This window comes from Pantherophis guttatus, chromosome 1, assembly GCF_059756535.1.
Source record: "Pantherophis guttatus breed Tessera chromosome 1, ASM5975653v1, whole genome shotgun sequence".
Taxonomy (NCBI): Eukaryota; Metazoa; Chordata; class Lepidosauria; order Squamata; family Colubridae; genus Pantherophis; species Pantherophis guttatus.
Window position 1 is genome coordinate 326,103,975 of NC_142063.1, and position 21,663 is coordinate 326,125,637.

At 41.5% G+C, this 21,663-nt stretch overlaps 1 protein-coding gene across 7 annotated transcripts in view; it reads left to right on the forward strand.

The window, feature by feature from the left end:
• The window catches only part of TSPOAP1 (TSPO associated protein 1), a 72,437-nt gene that overhangs the window by 34,733 nt on the left and 16,041 nt on the right, over positions 1 to 21,663 (forward strand). For all 7 annotated transcript variants that reach the window (XM_034420994.3, XM_034420995.3, XM_034420996.3 and 4 more), the window contains 9 exons: positions 1,596 to 1,803; positions 4,804 to 5,048; positions 8,679 to 8,788; positions 11,456 to 11,565; positions 13,103 to 13,924; positions 15,227 to 15,378; positions 16,961 to 17,488; positions 20,038 to 20,361; positions 21,405 to 21,608. In XM_034420994.3, the coding sequence (XP_034276885.1) occupies positions 1,596 to 1,803; positions 4,804 to 5,048; positions 8,679 to 8,788; positions 11,456 to 11,565; positions 13,103 to 13,924; positions 15,227 to 15,378; positions 16,961 to 17,488; positions 20,038 to 20,361; positions 21,405 to 21,608 (2,703 nt within the window). The remainder of the gene's footprint in view (positions 1 to 1,595; positions 1,804 to 4,803; positions 5,049 to 8,678; positions 8,789 to 11,455; positions 11,566 to 13,102; positions 13,925 to 15,226; positions 15,379 to 16,960; positions 17,489 to 20,037; positions 20,362 to 21,404; positions 21,609 to 21,663) is intronic.

Here is a 21,663-nt window from a genome sequence, read left to right on the forward strand (position 1 = left end):
TAAATTGCTGATTCTCCATACCTTGCTCTTTGTTACTTGGCTATCATCTTTCCATCCTAAATGTTAAGCTTCACTGGTGGGATTTCTCCGGTCTGAAGGAACTCTTGCTGAAAAGTTAGCTAATGAGAAGGACTTCTTGTTCCTTTGAAGTCAGAAAATGGTTTTGTTTCCTGTTTCACTTGTCTTGATGGTTCCCCTCCCTAATCCTTAAATTGAGTTCATGTATCTGTTAATTAGCCATAAACATTTGGCTGGAAGAAGATTCCTTGCCCTTGTTCTTTGTGGCATGCAGAGAAGGAGATGATGTGCATGTATTGTTCTGTAGAAAAAATAGTAATGTACATGTGGTTAACATAGAAGCACTGTGTGTGGGGGGGAATGTATGATGAATAGAATGTCTTCTATTCATTGTCATTCATAACATGTCTAGTCTGCAATTGGGCTCTTACGTTTGGTAACCATAAAAGCAATAGCCCACCGAACCTCTTTTTACTGATGTTCTTTCATTCTTTCAGAGGCTTTTGCAGAAAGGAAAAAAAACTAGGGATTTTTTTTTCATTCTAGTCTCTTTGCAGTCACAATTCTTCCCCCTTTGTCAAGGTTCTAACGTTTTACACTGTTTCCTCTTGTGATGAGCTACAATGGCTGATCTTTGCACATGAAGGTTTATCCCACAGTCCAGCACAGGGCTGCCTTTTAAAACCAATTCCTATAACCTCCCAAAAAATTAGTGGATGCTTTCCTCTACCAAAGATAGTGCTGAAAACCTTTACAAAAACAATTACAAAATATGTAATAAAAATACACTATGTAGCATGCAGAGTGAGAAAGCAGCACCTCCTAAAGTTTATGTTGCTTATGAAGAGAATGCCCTTGTCCCAAAAGAAAGGTACTCACTATCAGAGAAGGTGCCAACTTGATTTCCTGAAGATGCAAATTCCAGAATTTAGATCAGCCCTTTGACATGTCCCATCCTTTCCACCTGTGTCACTTCTGGGAAATGGAGACAGTCTCTCCATTGATCTTGACAAGCAGGCAAACTCATATAGAAGGGAATAGTTGCTGAGATACCACCAACGCTTTAAACTGCGTCCAAAAACAAACAAGAAATTAATGCCCACATTTGCAGGAACTCTAATATAATTTTGCTATGCTGTCCCAAGCAGATGCATCATGAAATTAAATCTTTCAAAGATCTATGATCTACTGGATGGGAAATGATTATGTAATCCATCCAAAATGCAGTACCCAGAAACAACAAATCACTCACTCACTCACTCAATCAATCAATCAAAGTCCTTCACCCAAGGACTCTAAGCCAACTTCTTCCATCTTAGAAGTTTCTAGTAATGTGATTGTAACTTCCATAATTACCCAACCAGAATTGAATAATGCTGAGAGTTCCGGTTGAAGCCCACTTAAGATAGGAGGGGGGGCACTTTTTGTCAGTGGACCGTAGTGGACTTAGGGTAGTCAGCGTGTGTCTGTGGATACTAATCTGCAAGATGGACCATCTTCCTCTGTTCCCTTAAAATCTCTTTCTGTTCCTAAGATCTGCCTTCAGCTGTAGCTAATGTTTTTTCTTTGTGATGCAGGCCCGTGTGAGAGAGTTGGAAAACCAATGTCGCAGCCACACAGAACAGTTTAACTTCCTCTCTCAGGAACTCAATCGATTTCGCCTCCAAACTGGAAAATTAGGTCTTCCATCCACTCCCTCCTTCTGTTCTTCCCTGGCGACTTCAGAGATCGTCTTTGCTACTTGCAAGAGTTCTCCGCAGCTCCCCAATGGCTTCAAGCAGAAAGGTGACGGTATACAAGAGAACCCTTGCATGTTTCTTTGGTGTTCTTGTTGACAACAGAATAATTCAGAAAAGGAAGCACCAAGTCATCTAAAAAATTTCAACATACATCTCAAAGTATGTACAGGTAGTCCTCGACTTACAACAGTTCATTCAGTGACTGTTTGAAGTTACAACAGCAGTGAAAAGGTGGCTTATGACCATTTTTCATACTTATGACTATTGCAGCATCCCCATGGTCACATGATCAAAATTTGGATGCTTGGCAACTGGCTCATATTTATGATGGTTGCAGTGTCCTGGGGTCACGTGATCACCCTTTGCGACTTTCTGACCAGCAAAGTCAACGGGGAAGCCAGATCCACTTAACAACCATATTAGAAACATAACAACGGCAGTGATTCACTTAGCAAGTGAAACTGTGGCAAGAAAGGTTGTAAAATGGGGTAAAATTCACTTACTAAATATTTCACTTAGCAACAGAAATTTTCATAAATATTTCACTTTAGCAACAGAAAGTCATAAGTCGAGGACTACCTGTATTTTATAGGGTGCCTGCTGTAATGCTTGCTTTTCTCACCCTGATGTCATCTAAATGTGTTGGATTGTGATTCTTAGAATTTCTTATCAATTAGGCACTGCTGTCTTGGAATCCTGGGAATTATAGTCAGGGTAGAGTAGAGTTTTATTTGGAAATTAAGGTTTTGGTGATACAATAGACTGGTTTAGAATAAGATGTTAGAATTTGTGTTAAAAACTTTTCTTTTGATTTTTAATTTTAAAAGATGTATCGGGGAAATTGGGAATAGAGTTTGTTAAAGGAATGTAAGCGATTGTACCTATCTATGACCAGATCAAGACTTCGTTCTTAAAAGATATATTTTATGTTTATGTTTGGAAAAAAATAAAAAAAATATTTTTCAAAAAAAAAAAAAAAGGAATCCTGGGAGTTATAGTCAGGGTGCCATACTAGGGAAGGACGTTTTAATTATTTTAGGATGATCTCAGTCATAACCTGAAGTAGAAACTGTAGCTCATACAGAAGCACGGTGTTGCAGACAAAAGATCCTCCATTCAATCTACAACTACTTTAAATAGACTCAAGAAAAGATATTGCTTAAAAACTGAAGAACTACTGCTGGTCAGTTTAGATGGTACAGAACTAGAATGACCAGTGATCCAATTACGGCCACCAGCTTTGCCCTTGCCAAACCATCAGCATATTTTCAGTGCTCTGCAGTGCTCCATGACTGTCCTAAATCAGACCGTGTTCCCTCCCAAGCAGCCAGAGGGAGAATAATAAAAACTGGCAGACTTGAAACTCCAACCCCCTCTCCGTTCTTTCTTCAGCATGTTTGCTTCTCTGTGGCAAGGAACAAAATAGGGAAAAAACTCCTCCAAGCTACTGTTGAGAATGCAGCAAAAGTACCTCTCAGAGCAGCCAGAAAGCAATTAACAAATTAAAAAACAAAACAAAACCCAGGGATGAGCCATGATGCAACTTGAAAATATCCAGAAGCCTCGGAGTTCCTCCCAGTACAGAAACACTGCCGGTAGCTGTGAAATTATTGATTGGTTAAATTTATTTACTTGCCCATCTCGTATCCAGCAACTCTGGGCAGCTTGAATGAAATTCTTCCTTTGCACCAAAGCAGCAGCTGAAGCAATTAATTTCAGAATGAAAAGTTCTGGAAGGCCCATAGCATAATGAGGTTATGCAAGGCTGGCATTGATGTTGATTTGGCAAACAAACAAACAAACAAAAAAACAAATTGGTAAAGAAAAATTCACAGTAACAAATAGTTTTCTTTTGTGTCAGGACCGCAGAAACACAGAAGACTGCCTCCTCTAAAGGGGACTGTTTCCCTATGAGCTTGGTTAAGATTGTTTTTCCCAACCTGATGGAGACTGATGGGGAAAGGGGACAACCCAGGTCATTGGCGGAGTGCCTAATGCTGCTTCGTCTTCTTGGCAATGAGTGTGATCCCTCTCCAGCATTGGAACACCTCCACCCAGTGGAAGCTGCTTGGAAGGAAAAACACCCAGAACTGTGACTCATTCGGACATGGAACAGGAGATCTTTGCTAAAGGCATTTCATATGGACTCAAGAGGAGCTTTAAATAGCTTCTTTATTTGTTTCTTGTTCCATCCTGAACGTTTTCTCTGTGTTTACCCCATGCTGGTAATTTCTCATTCACACACTGCAGTATTTTAAAGGTCATGGAATTGACTTTTCCTTTTCTTAACCAAAATTTTTAGTAGCCACGAAGTCCTTGGATTGTATATTAAAGATGATCTGGGTAAATTAGAGAGTCTACAGTTTTTCAAAAGATTCAGCCTCTATGTCTATACAGTAGATTTAAATCCATGCAGTAAATTTAAGATTCTTTTCAAGTAGAAACTTCTGAAGAGGAATAAAATTCCTTCTTTCTTCTGGTTTGCGTATATGTGTGTGGGGGTGTGGGGGGTTGGGGTTGGGAAGAAAGGTGGTTCAAATTTTATTCAGGTGGTCCTCGACTTATGACCATAACTGAGCCCAAAATGTCCATTGCTAAGCAAGGCAGGCCACTTTATGACCTTTCCTGCCATAGTTGTTAAGCAAATCGCTGCAGTTGTTAAATTAGTAACACAATTGCTAAGTGAATCTGGCTTCCCCATTGACCTTGCTTGTCACAAAAGGTGATCACATGACCCTAGGACATTGCAACCTTCACAAATACTTGCCAGTTGCCAAGTGTCCAAATTTTGATCACCTGACTATGGGGATGGTGCAAGGCTCGTGTGAAAAATAGTCAGAAATCACTTTTTTCAGTGCTGTTGTAACTTTGAAAGGTCGCTAAATGAATGGTTGTAAGTCGAGGACTACCTGTATTTCAAAAAGGGAAAGTTGGTGTTGTATACCAGCTTTATGGTTCTTTTCTGTAATGAAACCTGAATGTTCTTTGAACTCTATGGCTTTGCTTGTCCTCCCTACCTAGCGTGATGTACAATGTTTGGTTTCAGATCCCGAAATTGTCCCTGTATCTCCACGGAGCAGTAGAAAAGTTCAAGATGAAGAGGTGGAAAGGTTCTCCCCTGTGGCACTTCGGCTCGTGGATCCTGTGGTGTCTCCTGTGGCCCGAAGTCCAGATACAAGCAGTCCCCCAGTTGCCTCAAAAAAAGCAATCAAGAGGTTGGAAGCCCAGTCCAGCTCTTCCAGATCTGAGTCCATGCACAACAACAGCCCCAAATCCTGCCCCACTCCTGAGGTCAGTAATGGATGTGTGAGGAGATGGCCAGAGTAGAGATGGTTGGGCTACCACTAAACCCTTTCTCAATACAACATGCACATGAGATTGATCTGTGCTGTTTTGACCATTTGCAAACCTATATCCTATATTCCAGCATATAAACCCAGAAAAGTGAATAAGAGTAAACCTAGCCAAAAATAATGATCAACAAGCTCTAACTTTCTGTTTCCTTCTGAGCAAGTTAGAGAGAAAAATCTTCCTTCTCTTCTGAAGGGGATTAATTGACATAACAAAACTATCAAACATTTGGATATATTTTCCCCATTGTCAGTGGTTTGTCTTTTTGCACTTTTACTCAAAAAGGTAGTGACTCTCATCTTGGCCACTTTAAGATGAGTGGACTTGAACTCCTAGAATTCTGGGAATTGAAGTCCACACATCTTCAAGTGCCCAGGATTGAGAAACACTGGTCTCGACAAATATATGTAGTCCTCAATTTATGAATGTAATGGAGCCCAGCATTTGGTATGTGGTAAATCATTATGGTTGTAAATTGAGGCATCTATGTGACTAACCTGATTTTATGACCTTTTTTGCGGTGGTTGTCAATGGCATGGTCACTAAGCAAGTCAATGCATTTTTTGCTGGAAACATCAGGCTGCATAACTCCAGGATGCTGCAACCTGTTGTAAAGGTGAACCAGTTGCCAAGGGTCTGAAATGCAGTTATGTGACCACAGGGGGGCAACCACCATCAAAACTCCAGAACCAGGTCATCAGTACCTTTTTTTGGGGTGGGAGGGGGTTGTCATAATGTCGAATAGTCACTAAGTGAGCACTTGTTAAGTAAGGACTACCTATGAAGTGCAAGGTGATCAAACTGGTCAGTCCTAGAGGAGATCAACCCTGACTGCTCTTTAGAAGGCCAGATCCTGAAGATGAAACTCAAATACTTTGGCCACCTAATGAGAAGGAAGGACTCACTGGGGAAGAACCTAATGCTGGGAAAGATTGAGGGCAAAAGGAGAAGGGGACGACAGAGAACGAGGTGGCTGGATGGAGTCACCGAAGCAGTAGGCGTGAGGTTAAATGGACTCTGGGGGATGGTAGAGGACAGGAAGACCTGGAGGAATGTTGTCCATGGGGTCGCAATGGGTTGGATATGACTTTGCGACTAACAACGAAGTCCTCCTCTTTTGCAAGACATGCAAAGCCCCAGTGCTTAACTGTTCCTCTCCCTCTGCTCTTCCCCATGGCTCATCTATTTTAGAGAGAACATCTGCTAGGAAACGGAAATTCCCCATCCATGGAAACAGCAGAGTTGCAAGCCTTATCACAATGATCACCAGGGGCTCAACTTGCACCAAAATCAGGAGTGTTCTTTCAGCTACTAACATTATTAACCAACTGCTTGCTTCTCTAGAGAGAGAAAATAATTAAGGGTGCAGTAACTAAACAAATAAACAATAAGAGTCCAACTGGAATATTCTGAGAGTTATGTAAAATTAGAGAAAATATGGCAGGGGATTGATCAATTCATTTATTGTAATGTATCTATTTACTGTTTATTTATTCCATCTCTACGGTCTACCTTACCAACATAATAAATAGTATCTTCAGCAATAATGACAAAGATTGTTGTGAGCCACCTAGAGTTGATTTGGAGTTGGACAGCACCTGAATCGAATAAAATTAAAACACATAAAAACAAAAAGTCTAATTAAAAAGCAAAATTAAAAATTTACAGCCTAATTAAAACACAATTAATTTTTTTTTAAAAAAGCCTCACCCAACAGCAGCAAATCTCCAGAAAAGAGGTGTTTAAATAAGAAATATTTTGCTTACGGGTGGAAAAATATCAGAAGTGAAATTAGCCTGATTTAGGAAAAAGGATAAGGGTGGGGTTTTTTTTGGTTTTTTTATTTGATTTATATGCCACCCTTCTCCGGAGACTCAGGGCGGCTTACAATGCGTTAAGCAATAGCCTTCATCCTTTTGTATATTTATACAAAGTCAGCTTATTGTCCCCACAAACTGGGTCCTCATTTAACCTACCTTAGAAAGGATGGAAGGCTGAGTCAACCTTGAGCCTTGGCGAGATTCGAACCTGCAGTAATTGCAGGCAGCTGGTCTTAATAACCAGCTTAATAACAGGGTGCCTTAGACCACTGTACTACCAAGGCTCTTAAAGGTTAAGGTGTTTCTGGAAATGAGGCAGAGGGTTGCATCCAATTAGGCCAATGGCCAGATGTTAACCTGTTTTGGTTAGATGGGTCAAGAGAGATGCAGTTCTGTCATGTCTCAGCTGCCCTTTGGTTCCAGAATGGAACCAGAGCTTCAGCAGCACCATGCAGAAAAGCCCCCAGGATATCCCCCACTTCCCTCTAGTCTAGAACCTATTAAGTGGACCGCTTAAATGTTTCCAGCCTCCCTGCAGAGTGGGGCGGCATAAGTAATCTCAAGGGCCCTTATTTACTTATTTATTTATTTTAATATATTTAAGAACCGCCCATCTCACTTACAAAGGGACTCCGGGCAGTGCACAAATAAAATATTAAAAAATATTAAAAGCATAAAAACAGTATATAAAATTTAATAAATAATAAATTTAAATTTAAAAGAGGCAAGAAATATTAAATTAAGAGACATGGTGGCACAGTGGTTAGAATGCAGTATTGCAGGCTAAATCTGCTGACTGCCAGCAGTTCGATTCTCCCCGGCTCAAGTCCATTCTTCTGAAGTGGGTAAAATGAGGACCCAGATTGTTGGGGGCAATATACTGACTCTGTAAACTGCTTAGAGAGGGCTGTAAAGCAGTGGCCTCCAACCTTTTGAGCACCAGGGATTGGTTCCATAGAGAAAGGTTTTTCAGTGGACCGAAGGGGGCATAGCTTTGCATGCTGCCTACATCCCGTGGATGGGACTTTGCTTGTTTGCATGGCCCAGTTGCAGGCATGCTGCAGACCGGTGCCAGTCTACAGACCGGGGGTTGGGGATCCCTGCTGTAAAGCACTATGAAGTGGTATATAAGTCTAAGTGTTATTGCTATTAAAATTAATTAAAACATGGGGTAAGGGCATTTAGGCCACTAACCAGGCCCACAGATACGGGCTCCTCTGTGCATCCTAGGTAAAGCTGCAAAGCTGTGTTGTCACACTTTTCCAGAAGGCCAGGAGAGTGGGGGCCCATCTCACCTTTGGGTGGGGAGTGTTCCACAGGGCAGTGGCAATGGCAGAGGAGGCTCTTTTCCTGGACCATGCCAGTCAGAATTCTTTAACTGACGGGGTCTGCAACATACCTTCCCTGCCTGGTTGGTTGGGACGGGCTGATGTAAAGGGATAAAAATAGTTTGGTAGGAAACCAGGCCCCATGCCATGAAGGGCTTTAAAGGTCATAATATCTTGAAATGGACTGAATTGGACTGTGCTAAATTTGGTTCCTGAACTAGACTGTTTTCTAGGTTTGCATAATGCACTGAGCTGTAAAATAACTAAGTGGGTTGAGTTTTTACAACCTGCTGAATCGTTAAAACGAACAGTTCAAGGTTAAAATGAAGTTTGCCGTTAAGCCTTTATTTGCCTTAATTAAGCATCTTCTGCAAATACATCATTTCATCATCACCGTTTCATCATTTTCTACATGCCCTTAGGTGGATACAGCCAGTGAAATGGAAGAATTGGACATTGACAGCATCTCATTGGTACCTGAGCAGGAGAACCATGATCCAGTAAAACTTCAGGTCTTCTTGGCTCGATATAGGTAGGGTTGTACAAAGAAACCAACTGGGACATTAGATATTAAGAATGCAAATGATTTGTAGCAAATGTTGGATTTCATGTGATGTAACGGGAAAAATTATTGCATCTAGAGACTGATGGAATCGTGTTTGCAGAGGTGGGTTTCAGCAGGTTCTGACCAGTTCTGGAGAACTGGTAGCAGAAATTTTGAGTAGTTCGGAGTAGTTCCGCCCCATCTATTCTCTGCCTCCCGAATCCCAGCTGATTAGGAAGAAATGGGGATTTTGCAGTAACCTTCTCCTGGAGTGGGGTGGGAATGGAGATTTTACAGTATCCTTCCCCTGCCACGCCCACCAAGCCATGCCATGCCACGCCCACCAAGCCACACCCACAGAACCAGTAGTAAAAACATTTGAAGCCCACCACTGTGCGTTTGGTAAGGAAAGGCAATGAACAATTGCAAGTTATACATGGAAAGAGTGCCTATGCTAAGAATAAGACTAAGTGGATGAATTTGTGTATCTTGATAGAATGTCTTCAAAAATGGATGGAGAAAATGTGTTAATTAAGAATGTGTTAATTAACCCTAAAACATGCACAGGGTCCAAATAGCTGTTGAATCAGTATGGACGGAATATAAAAATGAGCATCTAATATAAAATGATGTTATATATTAGTCATATCAAGAGAATGAAAGTGAATTGCAAAATAGATGAAGTAAGTGAAGAATGGGAAGTGGATGATGTCATAGTTGATGGAACTGATATCCTGAGAAACAGAAAGATGACAGATTTACAAGAAAAAAAGCAATATATGGAAATGATGGAAACAAGAATGGTTTACAAAATTAAAAAAAAAGGACAGGAATGTGAATGTTATGGTATAGGTTTAGTTAGGCTTCCTTTCCTTTCCTCTTATCTCCTCTCTTTCATCTCTTATTCTCTTTCTTTCTTTCTTTCTTTCTTTCTTTCTTTCTTTCTTTCTTTCTTTCTTTTCTTCTTTCTTTCCTTCCTTCCTTCCTTCCTTCCTTCCTTCCTTCCTATCTGCATTATGTGTAATGCTTTACTCTTAAAGAGGTTAGCCTGGGGGAAGGGATATGCATGCGTGGTTTTTCTCAAAATTTTCCTATTCACCAGGTTTATTTCAAAGCAGGAATGAATATCATCCAGATCATATTGGTCAATGATTATAAGAATATCATCCATTCAGTTCAAAATATCATTCAGTTTACCTTCTAATGACAGCTGGGGTATTTGATCTGCAGATACATATTGGCAGACTTCAGCTTGGATTGTAGAAACTGAAATATGTAGGAGATTAGCAGTTAAGATCTATCCTGATACAGCACAGAGAATAGCTGCTCTTTTTCATTCTTCACTTAGATCTTTTTTGTTTTGTTTTGAGCTGGATCACTGTGGCCACTCTGTGAATAATAAACAGGAATGACAGACCAAAAAATGCTTCAGAAGAAATTTTCATACCTGCTGCTCTCTAACTCACAACTTAGTTATAGGAATTTGGCTTAGGTATTAATCTGGCAATCTGGTGGCTCAGCAGACTAAAAGCACTGTGATTAACACCAGCAGTCTGCAATTACTGTAAGTTCAAATCTCACCAGGCTCAAGGTTGACTCAGCCTTCCATCCTTTCTAAGGTAGGTGAAATGAGGACCCAGTTTGTGGGGGCAATAAGCTGACTTTGTATAAATATACAAAAGGATGAAGGCTATTGCTTAACGCATTGTAAGCCGCCCTGAGTCTCCGGAGAAGGGCGGCATATAAATCAAATTTTTAAAAAAGGTTATCAATTTTTTGGAAATTGGACCTTCTTTCTGAACTGTATCCAGTGTGTTTGGAATTCTTTTGTCCCCATTTTCATTTTCACATTTTATGCAAAACTCTTCCATGCAGAGTTTGTCTTAAATTTCAGTTTTGTCACTTAGTGTTCTTTTCTCCTCTTTTGCAGCATCAAAATTCTCATCAGTAACATAGCACGAAAAAGCAGGCTGGATTCCTAACCTGTAATCTTTTTATCCGTGCACAAACACATACACTTCCATTATTAAAATCCTGCACAAAAACAATCTTAGGCAGTCATATATATAAATCCACCAAGTCTGCTTTTTTTAATTTAGGTGCGGCATTTTTTAATATATAGCTGTACAGAAGTAATTGTGAAAGGAGAAAAAGTACAAATGAGTAAAGCAATCTGCACAAGCTCTCATTTTTTAAATTAATGTTAGATATTCCCTTAATTTAAAACGAACATTACAAGAAAGACCCAAAGGTGCTTTTTCAAAAGGCAACTGGACCTTCTTTGTTTTTGCTTGAAGACGTTTCACTTCTCATCCAAGAAGCTTCTTCAGTTCTTCTTCAGTTCTTCAAGCGAAAACTAAGAAAGTCCAGTTGCCTTTTGAAAAAGCACCTTTGGGACAACCATGACCTGGATGCCTGGGAATCTCCATAGACAATGGAATGGAAAATCCAAAGCAATACTACAGGATCATATGTAAAAGAAAAGACTCTTCATCTTTGGTATTGAATTTTCATATCCTCTTTGCCTCTGCTAGAATACCTTTGCAGACAGTTTCCCTGCCATCCTCACTTTAAGAAGCAGATTCAGATGGTGGCCAAATTCCTTCTTGAAGTCTCCTATCAGACTTCAAAATGTTCTCCTTACATTCATTTCAGTTACAATCCTTTTGATGGCCCCAATGAGAATCCTGAAGCTGAACTACCACTTACGGCTGGCGAGTATATTTACGTTTATGGAGAAATGGATGAAGATGGCTTTTTTGAAGGTATGCTGTAACATGCATGAAAAAATGGAGTTGTAAAGGAGGCACAATATAGAACAACTCATCAAAATAGCCTTGTGTATGGGAGTGGGTGGCTTTAATAAATTTAAAGTTTTGTTAATATTTATTACTGCTAATAAAAAACCTGGGATAAGTTGGGTGTTTTTAACAGGAATTCAGCCATCAGCAGGGGATGGGCTAATCCAAAGAATAGGAGATGATCATATAACTGATGGTTTTCATATTCCCTTTGTAAGAACCTTGAATGTAAAAAAGTAAGAAAACTGACTTTTCAAAGATTTTAGTTAAAATTATTCAATTTTACTGTTTAGATCAGTTTTTCAATTCAATTCAATGTTACTATTAATTTTTTTCAATTAATCTTACTGTAAGGAAAAATTTTAAAAATTAATTTTACCTGCTGTAGGCCTCAGCTGCATCTGAGCTGCTTACAGAAATAAAATCAGCACAATAAAAGAGACCTGATGTGGTATAATAATTAAGATGTCAATTGGAGTAGGGAGGTCCACACTGTAGTCCAACTATATTCATGGAAGTCACGGGATAACTTTGGGCCTGTCATTCTCAGCCCAACTGTATTTACCAATCATATACTTTTAATAACTCTATATGCTGGGCTGCCATTTATGGCTATTCTTCAGCAACCAGAAACATAAGAACGTAAAGTCTGGTTGTTGTTTTTTTTTTTTATTGAAAAAGTTTTAAAGTCTGGTTGTTGTTGTTAGTTGCGAAGTCGTGTCCAACCCATCGCGACCCCATGGACAACATTCCTCCAGGCCTTCCTGTCCTCTACCATCCTCTGGAGACCATTTAAGCTCATGCCTACTGCTTCAGTGATTCCATCCAGCCACCTCATTCTCTGTCCTCCCCTTCTTTTGCCCTCAATCTTTCCCAGCATTAGTTTCTTTTCCAGTAAGTCCTTCCTTCTCAAAAGTCTGGTTAGTTTATCTTAAAGATCCAATCTTCCTGTTTTTCCAATCATAAACAATATCTTGCAGAGGGAAGACATATCTAAATCAGGAGAAATGTTTTGGAAATATATTTTAAATGGTCTGTGTTAGAATAGAATGGAATGGAATGGAATGGAATGGAATGGAATAGAATAGAATAGAATAGAATAGAATAGAATAGAATAGAATAGAATAGAATAGAATAGAATGAGTAGGGTAGGGTAGGGTAGAGTAGTGTAGAGTGGAGTGGAGTGGAGTGGAGTGGAGTGGAGTGGAGTGGAGTGGAGGAGTGGAGTGGAGTGTATAGGGCAGGGCAGGACAGGACAGGACAGGACAGGACAGGACAGGACAGGACAGGACAGAATAAAACTTTATTGTCACGTTGAATGTACATTAATCAGCATACATTAAAATGAAATTTCATTGCATACAGCTTTCAAAGGGTCACCACCTCCAAATATTACATAATTATGTATACATTACATAAACAGGACGCGGGGGTGGTGGTGAGTGATTTCATCTGACGCCACAGGTCTTCTGTTCTCTCATGTTGTTAAATTCATCTTCAGGGGAGCTGATGGATGGCCGGAGAGGCCTTGTCCCTTCCAACTTTGTGGAGCGACTTGCAGATGATGACCTGGTTACTTTCTTGCCTCAGGAACTCCATGATCTCTCCCAAAGCTCCCCTCTTGAGCGGAGTTTTCTCAGCATAAGTATCAGCAGTGGAGAGAGAAGTGATTATTCCTCGGAGGAGCTCAATGCCAGCACAGCTCCCTCTAGGCTAGAAGGGGACCAAGGAGAAGGAGGTATTTCCATTGCAGTGCCTTATCCCAGAAAGGTGACTCTAATCAAACAGTTTGCCTCTAGCCTCTTGGTGACATGGGATCCACCACTGGTGCCTAGTGGAAGCTGCTTGGATGTCCAGAGCTACAATGTCTATGTGGACACTGAACTCCGGGAAAATGTGAAGGCCAGTTCCCAGATGAAGGCCATGATTGACAAACTGGACTTGAAAACAAAAGCCTATCGTGTCTCCATACAGAGCGTTTCAGAGAGAGGGAGCTCAGACAGACTGCAGTGCACGTTCCTGGTGGGGTGTGGTTTTGCCTTAGCTCCAAGTCAGCTCCAAGTGCGGAGTGTCAAGGCCACTTCCGTGGAGCTCTCCTGGATATCAAGCAACAGCAATTTCCCACATACCATATACCTCAACGGGGGAGCATGTGATATAGTGAAGGCTGGAATATATTGGTACACTTTTCGCAACCTGAACCCAAACACTTCCTACATTGCCACAGTCGAAATCCAGCCTCAACAGACTTTCTGGAAACCATTCCCAGAGGTGGAGGAGCAGGTCTTGTCTGCAGAGATCCAATTCACTACACCTTCAGCAGGTAAGTGAAGCTTTTAGAGATTCTGGAGAATTGGACGCAGTATTCCAACTGTGGCCTCACTAATGCAGTATCAAGTGGTATTATCACTGTTCAATGGTTCTGAGATCACATCTGTCAGCTGTCAGGCCTGGAAGCCATCTTTTGCATTGGGCCTTCAGGCCTGCCACATTTACTACTGTGAGAAATTGGGAGGGGGGATTGTGTGGAGCACGGGTGATATATAGTCATAATAACATTCCTTTCTCAGAGAGTCAAGGACATCTTGCCCTGCACCTGGAGGGTTGGAACTGGGAGGCATCTCCAGTAGGGACGATGTTTTGATTGGACCATGTGATGGACATGTGGGTGCTGGGCAGGGACTTGGATTTTCCTTTGGGTGGGGAAAACCTGGAAGCTTTCAGATTCGGGCTTTCCCTGACACCAGCTCTTCTTCAGAACCCTGCGATGTAAACCATCTGGTCCTGGCAATTTGAACTCATCTAGATTGGATAGGTGTTCTCTTATCAGTTTCTATTGCCTATTGCCTATCAAAATGCCTATTTTGATCTGCATTCCGGCTTTGTCTCCCATGGTGTTGCTTTTGGTAGGTCGGACTAACAACAATAACACAATTCTAAAGGAGGGGGACCCATAAAAGCACCCCATTGATACCTCAGTTTTGCGCTTTTCATAGATCAAGCAGTTTTCTTGTGTTTTATTGATTTGCTGGGTATTTTTGCAAATCTGCTTGTTACTAAATTTCTGGCTGTAACTACAATCCTGTTTATGGCTTCTGCTATAAGGATACAGAGGATCAAACCTTGAACATGTTTATCATGTTCATTGCTTATAAGTACTGATTCCTGAGATACAGGCACTACTTATACTTAGCATGTGATTAGAGGTAGATATTTTGTTAGATGGAAAATATTTTGTTTAAAGTTCTAAAAATTGCTTTGAGGGCTGAAATCCATTACTTGAAAGACTTTACTGAAAACACTTTTGTTTCCATCCCTTCAATATCCTCCTTATAAGCCTCTTTTTCTTTAGGCCTCAATTTTCCTTCCTTCCACATGGACCTCTGCTTGAGCAGAGGGTTGGACTAGAAGACCTCCAAGTCCCTTCCAATTCTGTTATTCTGTTATTCTGTTATTCTGTTATTCTGTTGTTATTCTGTTATTCTGTTACTCTGAGAGGTATTCTTTTCCTTAGTCCTTCAGTCTTAGGGAGTTTAGGTCAAGCTTCCTATAATCTTTTTGGGCCAAATCGATTTTACCATTCCGGTGTTTTTGCAGAAGAAATAGCCAATGACTCTTTCTTCAGGGTCTCCAGATGCTCCGCTGGATGTCCGAGTGGATCCTGGCCCCACATCTGGCATTCTGGTCATCAGCTGGTTGCCAGTCACCATTGATGCTGAAGGATCATCCAATGGAGTGCGTGTCACTGGCTATGCAGTGTATGCCGATGGACAAAAGGTACCAAATTGTTTTGGGCATGGCTGGAAGAAAATTAGGACAGTATCATGTTTACCCATAATAAGACATGGAGAAATAGACTGAACATGGAGGTAATAGTATCTAATAGTGGCAGGATTTTCTCCAGAACTCAGTTTGATATTCTTTTTATGCTGTAAGATTTAAAACATTTATCTTCTCACCTTACATTTCAATACATCATTCTTTACCTATTAGATTTGATTCTGAATATAGGTAGTCCTTAACTTACAACCACAATTAGAACCAAAACTTCCATTGCTAAGCAAGGCAATCATTGTGAGTCATTACATGACCATGACTGCTTTTATGACCTTTCCCCCCCCACAGTCATTAAGAGAATCACATGGTTGTTAAATGAATCTGGCTTCCCCAGTTGACTTTGCTTGTCATAAATTGTCTGGGAAGATCACAAATGACAATCAGTCAATCAGAATCAATCAATCAATAATCAGAATAGAGCTGGAAGGGATCATGTGACCCTGGGATGCTGCAGCCATCATAATACATGCTAGAATCTATGCCTGTGTTGCAACTGTGACTGTGGGGATGCTGTAACGGTTGTGTGAGGACTGGTTGTAAGTCACTTTTTTCAGCAGAGTCATAACTTCAAACGGTCACTAAATGAATGGTTGTAAGTCAAGGACTGTTTGTAGAGTTCATGTTTGTACATTCTTTTAGCACACAGAATAGACAGCTCTGATGGTTTGTCTTATCCACTAACTAATGCTTTATTAAAAGACTCACCCTTACTGTACGAAGATCTTATTAAAGATCTTTGTACTGTAGCTTTTTGGGGTTAGAGAAATTATGTAAAGTGCATAACACCCAGAGAAGTAATGAAATAATTAAAGGAAATTAAAAAAGGAAAAAAGTTTTAAATTTAGTTTACACCAATACCTCTGGCTATATCCAGGGGTGCGCTGCTAGGGGTTTGCAGGGGTTCGGGAGAACCTCTAGCTAAGATTCTGTGCAGTTCGGAGAACCCCCAAGTCTCACTCCTGCCTGGCCCCACCCACCCCACCCCTCCCCTCCCAGGAGTCCCCACACGGCCCATTTTGGATGCAGGTAAGCATAGGATGTGCGGGGAGGCTCGGGGAGGGCAAAAAATGGGCCTACCGGAAGTTTGGGAAGGCCAGAAACAGGCCCGTTTCTGGCCTCCAGAGGACCTCCAGAGCCTGGGGAGGCCGTTTTTGTCCTCCTGGAGGCTCAAGAAAAGCCTCCTGAGCCTGGGGAGGGCAAAAATACACCCACCCCCCCATGGTGCAGGAGGCTAATCCAGGCCCACCATAGCCAGCAACTGGGCAGAGAACCCCTTGCTAAAGTTTTTGAAGCCCACCCCTGGCTATACCTCTCCAATCTTCTATCTTTATAAACCATCCTCATGTTCATTGCATGTACCCATTTATAAACTGCCCTACTACCATCTCCCATCTTTCTAGTTAGAGACCCTCTTGCTCATTCATCACTAAGATTGAACAATCCTACTCTCCTTTTTCTTTTTTGCAGAAGGTGCCTCAGCCTCTATCTTCCTACTTATTCAAGTTAATTACTCTTATTTCAGGTGATGGAAGTTACCTCCCCAACAGCTGGTAGTGTCCTGATTGAGATTTCCCAGCTGCAGATTCTCCAGCTCTGTCAGGAAGTAACTGTAAGAACTGTCTCTCTTTATGGCGAATCGGTGGATTCTGTGCCAGCTCAAATCCCCTCGGCGTTGTTGGAAGAAGTAGACCGATCTTCTGAATCTCAATTTCACTGTCACCCTTCCCGGCTTCTGGGTGGGGAAGCACAGGCTCTTCTTGTCACACGAACTTCTCAGGTTCCAGGGAAAGAACTGCCTTCTGCCACTAAGAACTCAGTTGCCAAACTCACCTTGCAGCCCACTATTACCAGTGAAAAATCTGGGGATCACGTGCATTCAGAGACATCCTCCAGTGTCAAGGCTCCCTTGACACCAACAGTGCAGGCTGGGTCACCAGAACTTGGAACTCTTCCAAGAGAAGAAGAGAATTATCTTCTGCCCTCTGCAGGCAGTGTGGTGAAGGAATATCTGACTGTACTCAAGAAGGAGGAATCTGGAGAAGACAACCAGGTAAATGTGAAATTCCTTCCTTCCTAGTAGATAAGCAGAGGTTGGGGAATGGGGAGGAATCCCTGAACACTGAAATAAACATCTTTCTGGCAATGGTATCAGGGGTGGGTTCTAAATTTTTTTACTACCGGTTCTATGGGCGTGGCTTATTTTGTGGGTGTGGCTTGGCGGGGGATAATGTGACGGTGGGCGTGGCCAACTTTTTTTTTTTAACTTTTAAAAGCATTTTTTCTACAACCTTAAGAGGTTGCAGAAAAAAATGCTTTTAGAAGCCTCTGACGATCAGGCAACTCAGCTGGGATCACCAGAGGCTTTTGAAGGCATTTTTTTTCCTACAATCTCTTCGGCTGAAGAGGTTGTAGAAAAAATGCTTTGACGATCCCGCGCAATCATCAGAGGCTTTTTTTAAAAACTTTTTTACTTTTAAAAGCATTTTTCAGCCAAAGAGGTTGTAGAAAAAATGCTTTTAAAAGTAAAAAAAAAAAGCCTCTGATGAGGTGGGCGGGGTAAGCGAGCGGCGACCGGGCCGGTGACCGGTTTGGGGGCATGACCAGCCAATGTTATTACCGGTTCTCCGAACTATTACAAATTTTTACTACCGGTTCTTGCGAACCGGTGCGAACCGGGAGCAACCCACCACTGGATGGTATGCTATAATACAGGGGTGTCGAACTGGTGGCCAGTGGACCGTATGCATCGTGTGTAGGCTACGCCCACCCCAGCTCCACAAAGGGGAAAAACATCGTGAAATATCATATGACAGCAAAGTGATTCTGTGAGTTTGACACCCGTGCTATAATAGCTACTGTACTACCAGTAATGGATAAAGCATTGGGTTTTGAAAGGGAATATCTGAAATTCAGTTTTCTTCAACCATGAAGTTGGTGAGAAATCTTGGGCCAGTCATTAGCTCAGTTTATAGATTGCACTAAGCCACAATTTCATCATGATTTGTCTTAACCCATGTAAACTATAATTTACAAAGCAGCAAAACATGATTTAGAAGTCAGTATCTGGTTTCCCAAGACAAGGGATTAATTTTTTTAGCTGTTTTAATGTTTTATTTGTATGCTACCCCAGGTCTGTTGGAGTTGGGTGGCCAATACAATTAAATAAATAATAATAAATCCAAATATAGTTTGGAGTCATATGTGAACCCAGCTTTTTTTCCAAGTAACCAACTGTCAGTTCCACTTAGATAAACCAGATCCACAGGAAGGCTCAAACTACTCGTATTAAGATCAGCTATAATAATGAAATCTTACAAATTTGATTGTGCTGTATCTCTTCCCTTTCTTATATTCCATTGAATCGGGCAGATGTCTGCCTAAGCTGCTTTTAAATATTACCTCATTTGTTAGGATTTTTAAACAAATTTTGCAGCCCCTTTTGCCTATTGTTGAATACGTCTTGTATTGAACAGAGCAATAAAGCTATTGTTGTGGCCCACCAGCGGCCTGCACGGATCGTGGCTGATCCTGACGAAGAGGAGGCTGGTGTGGTGTCGCGCCAGCAGCCTACGCAGCCAGCGCTCGCGTCGGACAGCGAGGAGGCTGAAGAGGTTGTGGTGCCAGAGGCCTTCAGAACCTCCAGAGGTTCCTTCAAGTGGAGAGAGCAAAGTGGAGGAGCCTCTCCTCAATGCTCGAGCACGAAGGGCTGCCAAAAGGCAGGAGTGGCTACTCAGGAGGAGGAGGTCTACTCGAGAGTAGGGCTTGAGGATAATTGGCCACTCCCTTAGCCTATTTAAGTCGCACGCAGCTAGTGCGTTCTTGCTGGAAACAACTCGTATTTTATTATCAGAGTATTTTGGTTTATCATATCTTGTTTTCTGGGCTGGTTGCCAACCTTTGCCGGTCTTGTTTATTCTTGCTACTTAATAAATTTGATAAGGACCATTGGTGTGTGTCAATATCCTCGGAAATCCGGAGCTGGGGCAGAACAGCTATGTATCCTGTTCCACAACACCTGTTGAAGTCAAAATCCATAATGTATATCGTGAAGCAACAGCAATCAGTTTAACTTCTTCCGCAAAACCACAGTTAAGCAAAAGACACACAAAAGTCTGTTAGTATGAATCTTAGGGGAGATTTATGCACAACTGTAATTCCATTTTCATTCACACTGTGTTTTCCTCTAATAACCAACCCATAGTGCAGCATCAACTCTTACCATCCCCTAATTCAGCGGTCACCAACTGGTGGTCCGCGAGAAAATTTTGGTGGTTCGCAGAAAAATTATTTGCATTTTTTATATTGCACTAAATACTATTTATCTTTTTAAAAAATTCATATTAGTGGTCTGCAAGATTTAAAATTATGAATTTGGTGGTCCCTGAGGTCTGAAAGGTTGGTGACCCCTGCCCTAGATGAGATATGTTCTCATATAACTTTACAGGAATCTCTCTCCCTCTCCTTCCCTCCCTCCTTCCTAATTAGAAAAAGAACATAACTGCTGATTTCACGTTTAATATCTATATTATTTTAATATCAAGAGATATTAATAATTAAGAGATATTAACGTAATATCTCTCTGCAACAATGTCCTCCCAGGAACTGCTGCTCACTGTGACAAAACAGGAGCCACATATTTCAAGCAGTGGTGCTAATATCCTGGAGACCTTTGAAAGCTGCTCTGCAGAACAGGAGACCAATGTCCCATCCGAAAGAGAGCCAGATAACAATCAGAGCTCCCTGGAACCAAAGATACCACCCATGGACAGACCTTCCATGCAAGAAGAAGACAGCACCAGGGAGGTGGGCCAAAGCGAAGGACAAACTCCAGAGTCTTTAGTTGAGTCTTCAGGGAGGATGAAGCCGTTGAAAGAAGACTCCAGAGATGATTCCTCTCAGCTGGTGCCCAGGATCAGAAGAGAGGTTGGTATTCATTGATCAAAGGCCTCTTTGGTTTAGAAAAACCTAATGATCCGTAACTTCATACAAACCGCAAAGCCCTTTGGTCTTCGTGCAAGGGAGTGAATGTGCAGACATAATGATTGTTTATATTAACAGTTTGTAATATTTCCTGTCTGAGGCCTGCTAAAAACCAAATCAGCCAGGATTCAAGAAGTGCCTTTTTCTGGGAAAACTTTTGGCTAAAAGACAAAATATAATTGCTTTAAATAATACATTCCAAAACATCAAAGGTTATACCCAGAGGCTATACTGGGCTACACTGAAAAAAAGTCAAAATGCGGTCAAAACTCTCTTGTGCTATTACAGCTACCATCTTGGCTTTTTTGACCCTACCTTGCAGCTACCTCCGAAAACACCAAGATCAGTTTTAAAATTAACATCACCCAAAGTTTAAATGCAATTTCATATTTGAAGGTATACATTCAGTATGAAAGTGGTGATTTGGGAATGGGTTCAGTCAGTAGTGGAATTCAATTTTTTTTACTACCGGTTCTGTGGGCGTGGCATGGTGGGCGTGGTGTGGTGTGGCTTGGTGAGCGTGGCAGGGGAAGGATACTGCAAAATCTCCATTCCCACTCCACTCCAGTGGAAGGATACTGCAAAATCTCCATTCCCATCCCACTCCATGGGAAGGATACTGCAAAATCTCCATTCCCACCCCACTCCAGGAGAAGAATACTGCAAAATCTCCATTCCCACCCTACTCCAGGGGAAGGATACTGCAAAATTCCCATTCCCTCTCCACTCCTGGGGGAAGGATATTGCAAAATCTCCATTCCCACCCACTCCAGGGGAAGGATATTGCAAAATCTCCATTCCCACCCCACTCTGGGGCCAGCCAGAGGTGGTATTTGCCAGTTCTCCGAACTACTCAAAATTTCTGGTACCGGTTCTCCAGAACTGGTCAGAACCTGCTGAATAGCACCCTTGGATTCAGTTATTCATTCCAATTATACAGCATTCAGGTTTTTCACTAATAAGCCTTTCCTCTTGAATTTCTCTAGCAAGCGGAGAAAAGGTCAGATCCAGGAAATCGATCACTAAATCTTCTAACTGACCACAATCGTGGTTCTGACCTTTCTGATATCACGGAGGAAGAGGAAGAAGAGGACGAGAAGGAGGAGGAAGAAGAGAAGCCAGTTTCTGGTAGGCCAGGGGAGATGAAATGGAATCCAAGTGAATATGGCAGCAGAGAAAATGGAGACAAGGTATTCTTATTTTTGCTGTCTTTGTGAAGCCCTTAAGGAGGAGTTGCAGATTTGC